Below are 14447 nucleotides of genomic sequence, written 5' to 3'. Positions count from 1 at the left end.
GCCAATCTTGTCACACTACCGCTGACGTGCGGTCTCTCAGACCACTGCATTGTTGGCGTCATACAGGCAACATCTCGATGTGTTTTTTTATTTTTGTATATATAAATACTTGAAATACATGTATAAGAATTGAAAGGCATGTAAATTTACTTGTGAAACATACTGTTTATAAAGGTTTTTTGATATATTCCATGATTGTGTGTTACAAACATGAGCGGAGAATAAGAAATAAGAATTAAAAAAACTACAAATTTTTTTATTTTACCAAACACTGTTTAAAACAATAAACTATAAGGCACTCTGAGTAACTTAACATGCTAATGACTTATTTCAGTCTTATAATAATAATAAAAAAAAAGTTGCTATAGCACAACATTAGCTGCAATTTTTACATGCAAATGTTGCACATTGTAGACAAATAGCCTTTTTGTATGAGTTACACGAATAACCCGTTTTTCTCTTTAGTTTTGAAGGGCAGGTGTAGCAGGTTCGCCTATTTATACCTCCTTCTTCAGGGTCTGGTGCTTGTTCTTCCGGTGCATTGGGTCCAAGAACTCTGATGTTGATCGCTCTTAATTCCCATAACCACTTGCTGTTCACAGCGCGTCATTTCATTTGAGGCAATGCTAAAGCTTGTGCTAATATTTTCAGAAAAACTCCTCTATCTATTGGCTTGGTGGTAAATTGTGTGTTGTAGATCACATACGCATTTACCCCACTCAGATCGAAAATTCTGTAAAAAAATTGCCATTGACCATTGTCTTGTCCTTCGGCTCGTCGAGTAAATTTCGCATTTCTTGTCAAGCTCATCCACACCTCCCTCTGTGGAACTGTAATAGGCAATAATTTCAGGTTTGTTTGTATGCCTATCTATTTCATTAGAATGGTGCATTGATGAAACTAACACCACTTATTTATTTTTTTTAGGCACATATGAACATAACGTTTTTGTACCCGTGAAACCAAATAACGCAGACTCTTCTTCACGGTTTTTGTTTGGAAGAGATTCATTAGGTAATTCTTTTTTTTTCAGCATATGTAAGGTCCTTATTTATCAAATAATTGACCAACTCAATAGATGAAAACCAATTTTCAGCAGTAACATTGCGATGTGAGCTATAAATTGGCTTACATAAGTGGATAAGTGGATAACATACCCCACGTGGAATGTTTCCCTCTATTATGTAAGTGGATAACAGATTGAGTTGGTACCAAAAATTATTCATCTTCAGACATATCCAATGTAGAAGTAGCTCATTTTGCTGTCACACATATGCATAGTTTTGATGGTGTATTTGGCAGGTTTTTGTGGCATGTACTGAACAAAATAAGAACAGCCTCGAAAAGGCACCAACATTTCATCCACAGTGACACTTTCTCCTAAATTGTACAAGCTTTGGGAATCAGAAACAAATTTTTCAAATATGAACAATACAGCTGCAACCTTATCACTCAAAAATCTTTCACTCCTGTCTGTTGCGTCATCAAATTGTAAACAGTGCAGTAGTACAAGAAATCTATTTTTGCTCGTAATACACCTGAAAATTTCATGGCCAGAACCATCAGATGCAAAAATGTAGTCAGAATTTTCATGATTTGATTTGAAAACTGCCGAATAGAATAATATACGAGACAACGCTCTCGGTTCTATAGAGTCTAATTCACCGAGTTCAGGCCGATTTTCACGTAAGAATTTATTTTTATAAGCAGCTAGTTTTTCAATCGTCCATTTCAAAATTTAATTCATCATTTCAGTATCTACCAACTTGCACCAAATGGAAGGAGGATCATGCTTTTCACGTTTAGGCAACTTGCAAGAGGATGATTTTACAATAATATTGTGTGCAGGAGTTCTAACCGCTCTGTTCGGTGGATTTTTCGACCATTTGTACCAGTTCTTGCCATAAAAACTATTTTAAATTCTTTGTATGGGATCTAGGTCTTCCTCTTCCTTCTCTGAAACAACCATTTCTTTATCATTGTCAGAGACTATTTCTTCATTCTCAGAGTTGTCTGGGGTCTGTCCCACAACACTGAAGTCCGAATCTTCGGTTTCCTCTAACCAACGTTGCACAGTGGTTTCAAAATGTTCATTCGTAAAACATATGTGTTGCTGTTGGTCCTTTTTTGACCTTTTACTGCCAGACGGACCGGCTACATCAATTTATTTATGTGTACAATACCTATAAGGAAGAATGACAAAGTAACCCCTTTGTTGTAAATAATTACACTAATGTTGACGTGCAGTCTGACAGACCACTGTCAACATTTAATTAGTTCTAACTCACCTGTCTAGTGGAAAAACTGTTTCACTCACAGTTACATGAGTCATCTTGCACTTCTAAGAAGCTACTGAAACAGCAGCTTGATAGTGATCGCGGGAAAGTATTTAAATCACATATTGGAAAACACGCGCGGTCTCACAGACTGCATGTCAGCAGTTAAAGGTTAATCAAGGTTATAATTAAAGCTTTCTGACTACCTCTCATACTTTTCTGATCATAATTCCAATGGGAAAGCAATGTTGATGTACTCAACACACCATATTAATTGCAATAAGAGATATGACACATATAGGACATTTTATTGTATGACTGAGATATCTGTATTTTTATTAGTCTTACAGTTTTTGTACTGAAAAATTATGTTTGGTTCAAAACTGTCTACATGATCTTTTAGTGCTACTTGTTTTATAATAAATTACTTTCAGTTAATATGTGAAATATTAATTGTTTAATAACATCAGTCACATTTTCGTGACTATTTAATGATGATACCTAAAATCAGAGTATAACTCTGATAGAGAGGTGAGCTGACAACCTAGTAGTGGAATGCAATGCTGAGCACAATGTACTCAACTGCAATGGTTGCTTCACAGCTTGTCATCTGTTCCATCCCTCCCCCTCTCTTCCTATCTTCTCTGGAATTAAGTAGAGGGAAATCGTCCATACAATTCATACTTTGATCCCATTTCCCATTGGTATCAGCCTCCACTAGGCCCTGTCCCACACTCACCTGCACTCTTTTTTTCACAGCCTCACTTCACTTATCCTCCTCTTCTCAGTCATTGTCTTCCTCCGTTCTGCTGCCCTATCCCAACCCAGTCCTCAAGTGCACACACAAATATCAGTGTGAGCTCACCAGCACCACATTCCTGTCCTTTTCCTAATTGTCTCTCTCTAACAGCCCTCAGCCAATCTCCCCTCCACATTTCCCACCACTCTCATGTCTTTTCCTCTTCACTTTTGCTCCTTCCATTACAAGTTGTAATTCGAACATTTATTACTTCACAGTGGTGGCAGCCAATGACTTAAAGTGGCCCACAGTAACGGGAATGTTCCGGCCATTTGTGGAAGTTAATCTCATTGGACCTCATTTAGCTGATAAAAAACGAAAGCATGCAACCAAATCTAAATCAAACAACTGGTCTCCAAAGTACAATGAAACTTTTCATTTGTAAGTATTACACTTTGAAATTGATATTTTTCATAATTTTGTTCATTTGTTTCAGTTCATTGTTGAACACATTAATTTTTTTACAGCATTATTGGAAATGAAGAGCAGCTGGATTACTTTGAACTTCACATATGCATCAAAGACTACTGTTTTGCTCGGGAAGATCGTTTAGTTGGTGTAGCTGTAATGCAGCTCAAAGACATTGTGGAGCAGGGTTCATGTGCTTGTTGGCTCTCACTGGGGAAAAGGATACAGATGGATGAAACAGGTTGGACAATTTTGAGAATATTATCTCAGCGAACAAATGATGAAGTAGCAAAAGAATTTGTCAAACTGAAGTCTGATGTCCGGACGGAAAATCCTTTACCAAACCCAACGTGAGAGTCCTGTGATTGATAGGTTAGTGAATGGAAATGACTCTTCCACCGTCCGGCAATATTTGCCACAAAAATGCAGAAGAAATGTGAAGTGAAATGTGTGTGCAGTGAAGTTTGTTAGGTAACTATGGCTTTAAGTGAGCTGGTACAAATTACCATTGATCACAAAAAATAAATAAATAAGTAAAAAAATAAAAAAGAGACAGTATAAAGATTTGGAAAAACCAACACCATTCCATGTGATTGCTAATCGAAAGAAGGAAACTGCAATAGCAGAAGTTTTTACAAAAGGAATCGCACATAATATAATTACAGAAATGAAGGAAATGAAACAGCTTTTGTATTTCATTTACAAATTATCTTTTAAAGAAAAACGTAATAAAATTTATCCCAAAAAATGCTTGTTTTGCTGGCTCAAGCAACATACAAGACCATATTCTGAATTTCTGTAATCATGGGAACTGTCAAAAGTTTTCAGCAATACACATATGTGCTATTGTTAAATGTTTGGCGATGTACATGGCTTGAAAAGACTTTATTCAGTGAATGGAAATTGTGACCAAGTGATGTTAATGTGCTTAAAGGACACATTGTCACAGTTACCCATGTGCTCTCCTCACATTTTCATAACTAGACCAATGGTTACACTGTATACATAAAAGACAAGATGTGCTTTTTTGAAAAACTTTTGCATCTTGTCTTGAATGAAACTGCATTTTATTATTCTAAATGCTCCAACAAAGCACCAATAATGTGCCCCCTCATTAAGTTCCATGTGAGACATTGTTAAAATATTTCATGTTCTCTTTGCTTCAGAACACTGGTATCCAACTATTTCACTGTGATATTTTTGAGGCTACCTGCCTTCCAGCCTCTTTGACAGGTCATATCGACCACTTAAGATCTCTATTTCTCTCTTTATCTTCCATAACACAGTAATAGCTTTTTAAAGAAAAATGTATGCTCATGTGCGTATGCATGTACATAAAAATTAGATCACTGATAAAAACTCAGTCACAAATGATTTACGTATTCTGTTATCCTCATCAGAAATTATAAAGCAGCAGTCATGGATCACTTTATTTTTGTTACAGTGATGTTACTGACTATGAATGCTTGTAAATAAAAACTCAGCCTTGAACAGTATAAGGAAGATGTTCATTTTCTGTTTGGTTGTATTGATAAAAAGCAACATAATATCATTACTAATAACACAATGAAGTTATAATTCTACAATTACATAGAAGTGATATATGTGATGCAGCTTTGAAGAGAAATTTTTGTTGTAAGAAGTTCTCTGCAATAAAATGGCTGATGAGAATGACATGTTTATGTAATCAGACTTTGATCTTTGAGTTAAAATAATTTCATTTGTTGTATCATCATTTGCATAATCTCCTTGACTTAAATACTTGTGCCTACACAGTGTATGTGAACAAGAAACTAAAACAAAATTCTGCTGCATTGTTTGTTATAACTATATACAAAAAATTTGTCTGGGTGGTAGTGAAACATCAGTTGAAAACATCCCATAATAATGTTTATTGCATTGTTTCCTACCTTTGTCATGCTTTGTTACTGCCATATAGATTACTGAAGGTGTTGTAGCAGTTTGTAAGCACATTGAATCTTGAAGATAACTATTTTTATATGTCACATTTTCAGACTCTGAAGAAAGTAATGAATTTTTCTGTCTACATGACTATCTCAGTTCATGTGCACAAAATACTTTTTTGTAAGTTCAGTTTATTTCATAAGAGAAATATTATTAAATAATTTCATAGAGTATGTGCATATTTTGCTAGTATTATGGATTATACACAGATTTCCTGTGGTTTTGTCTGCATTACATCTGTGTTCCATTTACAGTTAAAAAGTGGGTTCATGAATTACCTTTGTAAAGGGAAGCAGTTTTGCCTACAGGGCAACAGCTTATAATTGTGAAACATGATGAAATATGTTTGCAACAAGTACAGCAAACCATTAAAGCTTTCGAAAGAGAAACATATGTAATGCACTGAGACCTTCCCATTTACAAGATTAATTGTCGTGTGCTTAGTTTTAGTTTCTAGTTCACAAAAATATTCAGTCAGATAATTTAGTACTTATGATTATTAAAAGAAATAGATTTGATAGGAAGATGCTAGATGCCTCTGATGGGAACACTTGAAGGATGCAGGTAGTCCGACATCTTTAACAAATTTTACACATATTATTTGCCATTCATACCAGTAGGTTATCTTTATTTAAATATAATTGCCTGGTCACTTGAAGTCGTCATTGATCCTTTGAGTCCTGCTGCTAACCTGTTAATCTTGTTTCCTCTTTGGTACCACAAATACATTTCAGTTTTTCTCCTGAGGCATACACTACATAGAATTCTAGACTACTTTTTGTAATCATGCTATGAGTAAAGTTTGTTTTAAATACTTGCTTACAAGTACAAAATGGGGCCAAAAAGCAAAGTATACTTATCTTTTATTCAGACAGCAAATAATGTGTGCAGAGATATTTGAATGACACATTTTAAGTACAAAATCTTTGTATTGCTATCAGATTGTATCAGCTGATATAAATTAATCACATAGTTCCAGAAAATCATGTTTTTACAAATGCTGAATGTGATACAGAGGTATCTGTTATACTTTTGCAAGCTCAATAGTTTTTTTTCTTTCTTTCTTTCTTTCCTTTTTTTTAAATTGTACCCTGTGCTTTCTTACATGGATTCAGATGACCTGCAGAGAAATTGGAGAAATCGGTTAATTCTAGTGATAAAGAAACAGAATTATGGAAAATTTTGGTAGTACACAGCAGTGTACTTCAACAGACCATATTGTTTAATTTAATTTCCCAACAACCCATATTGTTTTAGTGAACTCTCCCATATACGTTTTTCTCATGTCTTTATTTTTGCAATTTTAATGGAATTAAATTTACACATAATTGATATGCAATATAATTCAATTTACAGTGGTGATATTGAAACGGAAATATTTCTTGAAGAATAGAACTTCATTCAAAATCAGCTAAAGTAATTAATTTAATAGAACAGTAACATAAGTAAACCTCTAATTTAAACTTATGTTGAAAAGCACAAATATGAATGAAAATTCTATTTTGTGGCTATTTGAATAAGCACGTAGTCTGGAATGGAAATGCAGCCATTTGAGTGGAAACAGTTTCATAAATTAATTTTGCATGTGTTAGAAATATGAACTTTCAGTTTCAGGTTCATTTCATATTTTCAAATTCTCTGAACTACAGTACACTAGAAATAAAACATCAAATTTATATTAATTATTGTGATTTCTTACAAAGGAAACATTTTTGTACTCCGAAACACATTGCAATGAAAACATTTGTGTGTTAAGTAAAATATATTCACTAAGAAGTCAGACTTGTTACCTGCAACAGAAAAAAAATCATAAAGATTAAAAAGGATTACAGCATGCCCATTGTAGTGATATTATCAGTTCCTAAATATGTCAGTGTTCATTTAAATAAGTTTAAATTGTATTCCATACATAAATATATTACTTGGCCTTTAGGTACTGGCAGTTCTTTTTCTGAATCACTGAGTCAGTATATTTCTGTAACTATATGGGACTTACCTTTTCAGGAAATATTAATTAAATCACACTTCTTCTAAAATTATTATACTAACCTGCATCATCTTTCATTAAATTCTTATAAATTATGGTTCCTGTCAAGTATCTTAGCTTGTTCCTTTCAAATTATAACTAATGCTTATAGTATTACTCTTTTCAAACAGTTCTTCTTTATTTTTAGTGTCTATAATATAATGTTTTGATATAAATTGCAGTACATTAAATATTTTAAATGAACCAAAAACGAAACTGTTACACTTACTGACAATACAGTATTTACTATTGTCTGCATGACATTTCAAAAGATGTTAACATAGATTTCAAATTCTACCAGTAGGCATAATTATAATCAAAGGGCAGAAACTACAATATTTGAGAATGTTTGAAGTTTATTTTGAATTGCAATCTGCCTGTGCTGTTCTTTTGTATTTTTGTCATATCTCTAGTCATAATATAAACTATATGAAAATCATGTCCCAATGCTATTGTTCTTTGTTATAAACAAGAGGACAGATAACAAAAATGTTGTTAAAAGTACATTTTTCTATATGAATGTGTAAACACTAAATTAATTTTAGTGTAGCAAGTAACTAAAAATTCCAGCTACGTAAGAAACATTTTTGAATGAGCATGTAATTATTACTATATTGTATAAACTATGATAAATATAATTCTCCTGTTCTTCCATTATAATTGAAAAGTGCTCTATTGGTGTGATGACATGTTGATATTTCAACTTCCTGTAGCCACACTTTGTTGGAAAAATATGTTCGAGATTTTTTTTGTGAACAGAAGTCTTTGTGGTATTTTCTAACTGATAAAGTGGATTTTACTTTCACTGCATAATTAAGTGCATGTTGCAGGCCATAAGCACCATGTTGAAATTTTATTCAGAAAAAAGTGTTTATAGTCATGGAACAAAGTATACTGACATTTGAGTAACAAAGAATGATGCTATTCATCAAATATGACACCCAATAAATAGAAGTCATACTTGTAAGAAAGCTCATTATGAATACATAGTAGCATCTGATAGCAATGCTAGTGATTTTTAAAAAGATAAAATTTAGTCCAACAAATTCATCCATTTCTTTGCTCCTACATTTTGCTATGTAAGAAAGAGCGATCAAAGAGTAAAAAGACTTCAACTTTTATTTCAATGCGCCAGTTTGTTTCATTTTTATGTGTGATTGAGGTATAAGTTTCTCCTGGTTAAAAACAAGTCTCACTACAGCTGTCAAATGTCATGATGGACATAGATTCATAAATGTTTTCTGTGACTCACTGTCTTATGTAGTACACACGTTGGTGGCCATACAGACATGAAAAGCAATGAACTACATTTTATTTTACAGAAAATTTCATAATCAAGGAAATCCTGTAAATATTCAAGCATGAAAGTAATTTTAATGTTTATATGCTAACCAAGAGCATTTATGATGTGAATAACAAGGCCAATAGTCCAGCTAAATTGGTTACAGAAATGTGCTTGCTCAATTCTTAATTCTCCATTCCTAAGGCTAAAGAGATATGTGTGTAACTGCTTTTATTCTAATGGTGTACACTTTTTTCTGTCATAAGAGGGGACACCATTGCATCTGTAGTATGTGGTACTGAGTTAGATAAAAATGCATGCTTATGTAAATTTATGAAGTAAAATCAGCTTCATCAGTTCCATATGTTCTGCCTTGTCCCCCTGCCCCCACAGAGGTAACTGCAGGAACTGACAGCCAACTTTAAACTAGAGAAATTATTATGTTGTTGCAAAATTATGTCATATACAAAATTTTTCATGTTTATATAATGGAATGCAGGATGTTATATCAGCATGCCTTCATTTTGGGCTGTAACATATCTGGATTGGGTGCTGTTTTAGGTCTGTAATTGTTAGTGAGAACATATTAAATGCAGTTATACAAGATGATAATTTCAAGTTTTGACACCCTGCCAAAGAATTGCAAATTGTTATTATTTTTTTACTCTATAGCAAGCATTTTCTTTTTTGTAACATTTTTGTTAGAATGTTTTTCAAATGACAGTACAATATGCAATATAAAAATAACTAAAATGACATTATCTGCAAATTAGGAAGATGAAACAAAAGAGATATGTACTCTGAATGAAGTGGCTTTCACTCATTAATTGGATATTTGTACTTATAAATGGTCTGATAAATTTAAGTTGCCTCTTGGGCCAAGTCTGTCTTCAGTAAGTCAATCAATTGTAAAGATTAACAAAAGAATCTTGTGTTAATGTGTGTTGGAGTATTTAAATGTTAACATACATGTACAACACTGAATAACATTATTTTAACATGAAGGTTATGCAGGTTAGGTACTGAAGGCCTGCACTTTTACTTTAATAGCAATAACATTTCCTACCTTGAAGGTTAAGGAATGTGTAAGATTAAGCACATTACTTTGGAATCAAAAGGTTGCAGTATCACAGTCAAAATTAAAATTGCAAAAAACACATCTCATGGGCAAAGTGCAATACTACTGTGGCTGAATGTTGATTGTAAAACTTGTATTAATTTATCAATATCATTTTTAACATTATAAGTTATTTGTAAGGACTGCAGCCTTGTCCATGAACAATAGAATGACACAGAAAAGAAGAAGTGAGGGACATAAAGGGAAAGGAAAAGTGCTCTTTCGGTATGCACTTACTTCCTTTACAGGTACACCTTTATGTTGTCCCCATTCTCTGTTATATTATATCATTTACATTTCTGATTGAGCCATTTATTTTCTATGTTACTTCCTTCATATTTAAAAATCCAGTCAGACCTTCAGAGAGCCAAGTCCTCTTAATCAATAACCTTCATTTTGTTTTCATTATTTTTATTTTTTAAAGTATCACCATTTTAAACTTATTTGAGAAGTCATTAATAGTAGGTTTTTAATATGAAGTTACAGTATAATCCTGAGAAATAAATTCACAATACACATGGAGGCAGAAAGAGGTAACTAAAATAAATTAGTAGATTTTGGAGTATTTACACAAAAATGTTTGTAATTAAGTTGCAGTTAGCAAATGCATAACTCAAAACTGTGGTACATTAGGTACTGAGAATCAGATTACAACAGTAATAAGGAACTACGAAGAAGAGCAAATCATAAACTGGCTTTTCAAAGGAGATGGGGCTAATTAGTCAAGTCTATGAAAATGTCAAAAGCTGAAGCTGTGAAAGAAGTATCTGGTACAAAGTCAGAAGGATAATTAAATATAACATGCACCTCTCAAGTTCTGTAAGGGTCTATATATCATTTATTGTAGTTTTTTTTTTATTTAGTGTGAGTGTCATTTCTGATTAAACACAACTGTACTACCAATTACTTTGCAAATGTTGTCTGGGTCTTGTAAGATAACAGATTACAAGATTAGAATACCTGGTAATAGTACTGAGTGCAAATGCTGCACATTCTTTAACCTTTAGGTAACGTGACAAAGAAAGGTAACAAAAATCCACTTTCCATTAGGTATTCATTCTGCATGGGAAGTTTTGGAGGCAGAAAAATGTAACATATAAAACCCCATATTAATTGTATTTTGTTCAGTCCTCTTCTTCCTGTATTTTGAAGACCCTTAATTTTATTCTTAAGTACAACTTTCACAGCCTGTAATGAGGCCTAGCCTGGAAACTAATGTGTGTATCATACCTGCAGCAACATATATCACCCTTTAATAATATTATCATGGCTTTAAATCTCATTAATGAGAGAATAATTACAAAAGCAGTTGACTGCCTGCCTTAACTAAAATGTAGCATTTATCTTATAATCACTTAAAGCTGCAGTTGTTTGTCATCTTGTACACTATAAAATGTAGTTTATGAGTGGTTGTATATTTCTTTATATTCTTATTACATGGGTAGTATTTTATTTGTGTTCTTTGTCCATATACATCCTTTCAAGTAATGAAGCATAATTTGAGATTTCTCATACTGTTGACTTCTGTGTTATGATTTACAGTAAATTAACTGTTACTTCTAACTCTCACCTCCACTTATAATGTCTTCTTGGGCTGAATCTGTATTTATATAATTTATACCTTTAATAATTTAATATGACACACTAAATTGGTCAGCATATTTATTCAATCTACTTTTTGTGTGATTGAAGTTATTGTGTTTGTGTTTTTTGAAAGTGCTAATGTACTGGTGTTTTGTTCGCAGGAGATTAGAAATATGTAAATTATTTTCAAGCAATATAGTAAGAAGGAATGCAACCACATAACAAAACATTAAGTTCTGATGATACGAAAACATCTTGGTTCTGAGCAATAAGTTCTTTTGTTATTATTATTATTATTATTATTTTTTTTCCCTGAGTGAAACGAAACATTTATTCAGCGAACCAAACAATAAAATTCTGTATTTTGAAAAGTCTGAAATACAGTTGATTTCAACTACAAACCAAATACATCTACAACTGAAATAAAAATTCACTCTAATCATGTTAGCAGTGTTTTTAATTTGATGTTCTTAATGAAGCAATGAACTTGATGCTTGATGTCATGTGCATATAGGGTTCTCATAACAGACACGCCAGCTTATGAAAAATACTCTTGTGTCTGTTTTTGTCATGATCTATATTGTGATTCCATGAAACAAATATCATCTGACTGATAATTTAACTGTACCTATATGGTGCAATTATGCCCATGCATCGTCACTAATAAAAATCGTTTGTGTGTGAATAAAAGCATGTTCAAATGTATTAACAGAAAAATGAAATATAATTTTTACAATTATTATAACTTACAGTTATCTGTCAATAAATAAATATTTTCTGCACTGTGTAAAACTAAAATGAAACTTAGAACAGACAGTGTCTTCTGCCCAAAAGTTACTGATTGTTATTTCCTGTGTATACTAAGAAACATAGTTTCTTAAGTTTTCTACTTTGCTCTTGTCAGTTTTCACACTGTTCTAAGTTTTATTATTCATATAAATGATGCAGTGACACATCTCACCGCCCTTTACTTGTGGATTTTTATTTTCTTCCTATCCCTTTCCACAGTAATTTGGTAAATGAAGAATACAAAGACAGTTGGATATTGTAGGAAAACTGTGGTACTTAGCATAAATGAAGAAACTGGATGCTGTTGTCGATTCAGAACTTCTTCTATATTTGCTCAGTGAAACTAACAGTGCGCTGTTGAGGTGTGGAGCCAGAACAAAAGTTACATAACATACCAGATGAAGAAAAATGGTATTGTGTGACTATAAAGAAGTAACAAAGGTGTATGATCTAAATGACAATTTTAAAACAGGGGCATTAGGCGTGATGTGAAGAAAAGTCCATAACTTGTGTAGCATTCATTCATCACAGTCTGTCTGTAGCCTAGATGCTATTAAGAAAGGGAACCTTTAAGGATGTGAAATGAGCCAAAGTACACATCAACAAAAGAATTCATAGAAACTTAATCCATAACTGGATTAACAAAAACTAAAATTACTCCAATGATTACTATTATTCGTGCCTACACTAAATAAATTAGTGTCAGGAAAGGCACTACTCCAAATAATATTAAGTAGTTTATCTTACATTGGTAGCTTAATTTCCCATAATTAAATTGGTGTTAAAGGAAATAGTTTCCTTTGTCAGTTAACAAAAGACACCTGTTTACCGTACACTGCCACTTGTCATACAGTTTTACAATTGCAGGGTGTATACGGCCTGGGAGATCCGGGAAAAACCCGGGAATTTTTTCATCCGGGAAGAACCCGGGAATTTTTTAGAATTCCGGGATTTTTCATTCTTTTAGATTTCAGTTAAATTTTTGTAGGTTTGATGTGTAAGATCTGATACGCTGACAAAGAACTTTAGCCCACTACTGCTGAATAATACAGGAGCAATGAAACATAAATCAGAGAATAACACCAAAATAAAAGTTTAGTGGCGTAGAAAATGGGTAATTTACACAATGGACAGACCAGTTTGCCGACACCGAAAAGTGTCAAAGGCTTTAGGTCGAAGATTATGCAGTACGTCCGTAACAACTAACGTGCATTCAATGTGCTTGCGTCGCAATAGTTTACATTTCTAACAGATCAGTGGAAAATATTACGAATAGTGACTTGAGAAGCGTTACTTTCAAAGTAAATTTCCACGCAAGATGATGTATGTTACGTGTGAGAATGTGCAGTGAATTTCTTAAACCACAGGGCGTTATAACTCTCATTCAAAACGTACCGGTAACACTTGAGGATCAGCCATTTGAAAAATTTCGGGCCCAGAAGATAAGTCATTTATGCCACTATTTAAAATTTTACCGCACATTTGTATTTGATATGACTTAATGTGTAACACACGTTAAAAAAAGACCGAGCTTCAAGTTAGTTTTCATATTTTATGTTGTTCTTTCACAGATAAAAAACTATGCAATCGATGGCAAAAAGTATAATTGACCTTCAAAAAAAGTGAATAATATGTTGCTGAGTAATGTCACAAGACTCTTCATGCCAGAGCACTTCAACTTTTCTGTAGTATAGAAAAGACGAAGTGTTCTGGCATGCAGGGCAATACCAGTTCGCTTCTTTTCTACTTTTTTGCCGGTGAATGGGATCTTCGTCTCTAAACAGCTCTGAAGTTCGCTACTACTTCTTTCTAACTAATCCTATAAATGGACAACAGAAGGCAGCACCAGTCACGCGACAGGTAGCGGGACATCCGTACCTTCCTCTCGTACGAAATTAGTCCAGTTTTAGAGCGAAAACCTGTCAAGCGCAGCTGCTATATTCCCCGTTCTAAAATTTGCTTTCAGTAAGGACAAGTGTGTCTTTTACCTCTTCCATTCCTCATTTTTTTCTGATTTTATTATTTTTTTATTTAAATACAAAAGCTTGCGGTTTAATCATTGTTAAAGACCTTTAATTACTGTCTTTCGTTTTAGAATAATAAGAGATTTTTTTTCCGTAAAATATTTTGTGCATTTTTACAGTCATTTCTTTTCGGATTTTCGTGTTGCTAAATTTTAGCTCCGGTCTTTATGTTAATAC

The 14447-nt window shown here is 33.1% G+C and overlaps 1 protein-coding gene and 1 long non-coding RNA gene across 2 annotated transcripts in view; one reads left to right on the top strand and one right to left on the bottom strand.

The window, feature by feature from the left end:
- Positions 1–4867, top strand: part of LOC124622251 (protein unc-13 homolog C) — a gene marked incomplete at its 5' end in the record, with an annotated part of 692708 nt that extends 687841 nt beyond the window's left edge. Inside the window, 2 exons of the mRNA XM_047147909.1 lie at positions 3294–3456; positions 3543–4867. Of these exons, the coding sequence (XP_047003865.1) occupies positions 3294–3456; positions 3543–3837 (458 nt within the window). The remainder of the gene's footprint in view (positions 1–3293; positions 3457–3542) is intronic.
- An 840-nt stretch (positions 4868–5707) lies between these two features.
- On the bottom strand, positions 5708–13926 carry LOC124622604. Its single transcript, XR_006980659.1, has 3 exons — positions 13642–13926; positions 7148–7238; positions 5708–6568 (listed from the first exon to the last, which is right to left on the bottom strand). It is a non-coding gene; the product is annotated as an uncharacterized LOC124622604 (long non-coding RNA).
- Between the last annotated feature and the right edge of the window lie 521 nt (positions 13927–14447).

Source organism: Schistocerca americana, chromosome 7 (genome assembly GCF_021461395.2).
Source record: "Schistocerca americana isolate TAMUIC-IGC-003095 chromosome 7, iqSchAmer2.1, whole genome shotgun sequence".
Lineage (NCBI taxonomy): Eukaryota > Metazoa > Arthropoda > Insecta > Orthoptera > Acrididae > Schistocerca > Schistocerca americana.
This window is presented reverse-complemented; position numbering and strand designations above follow the sequence as displayed.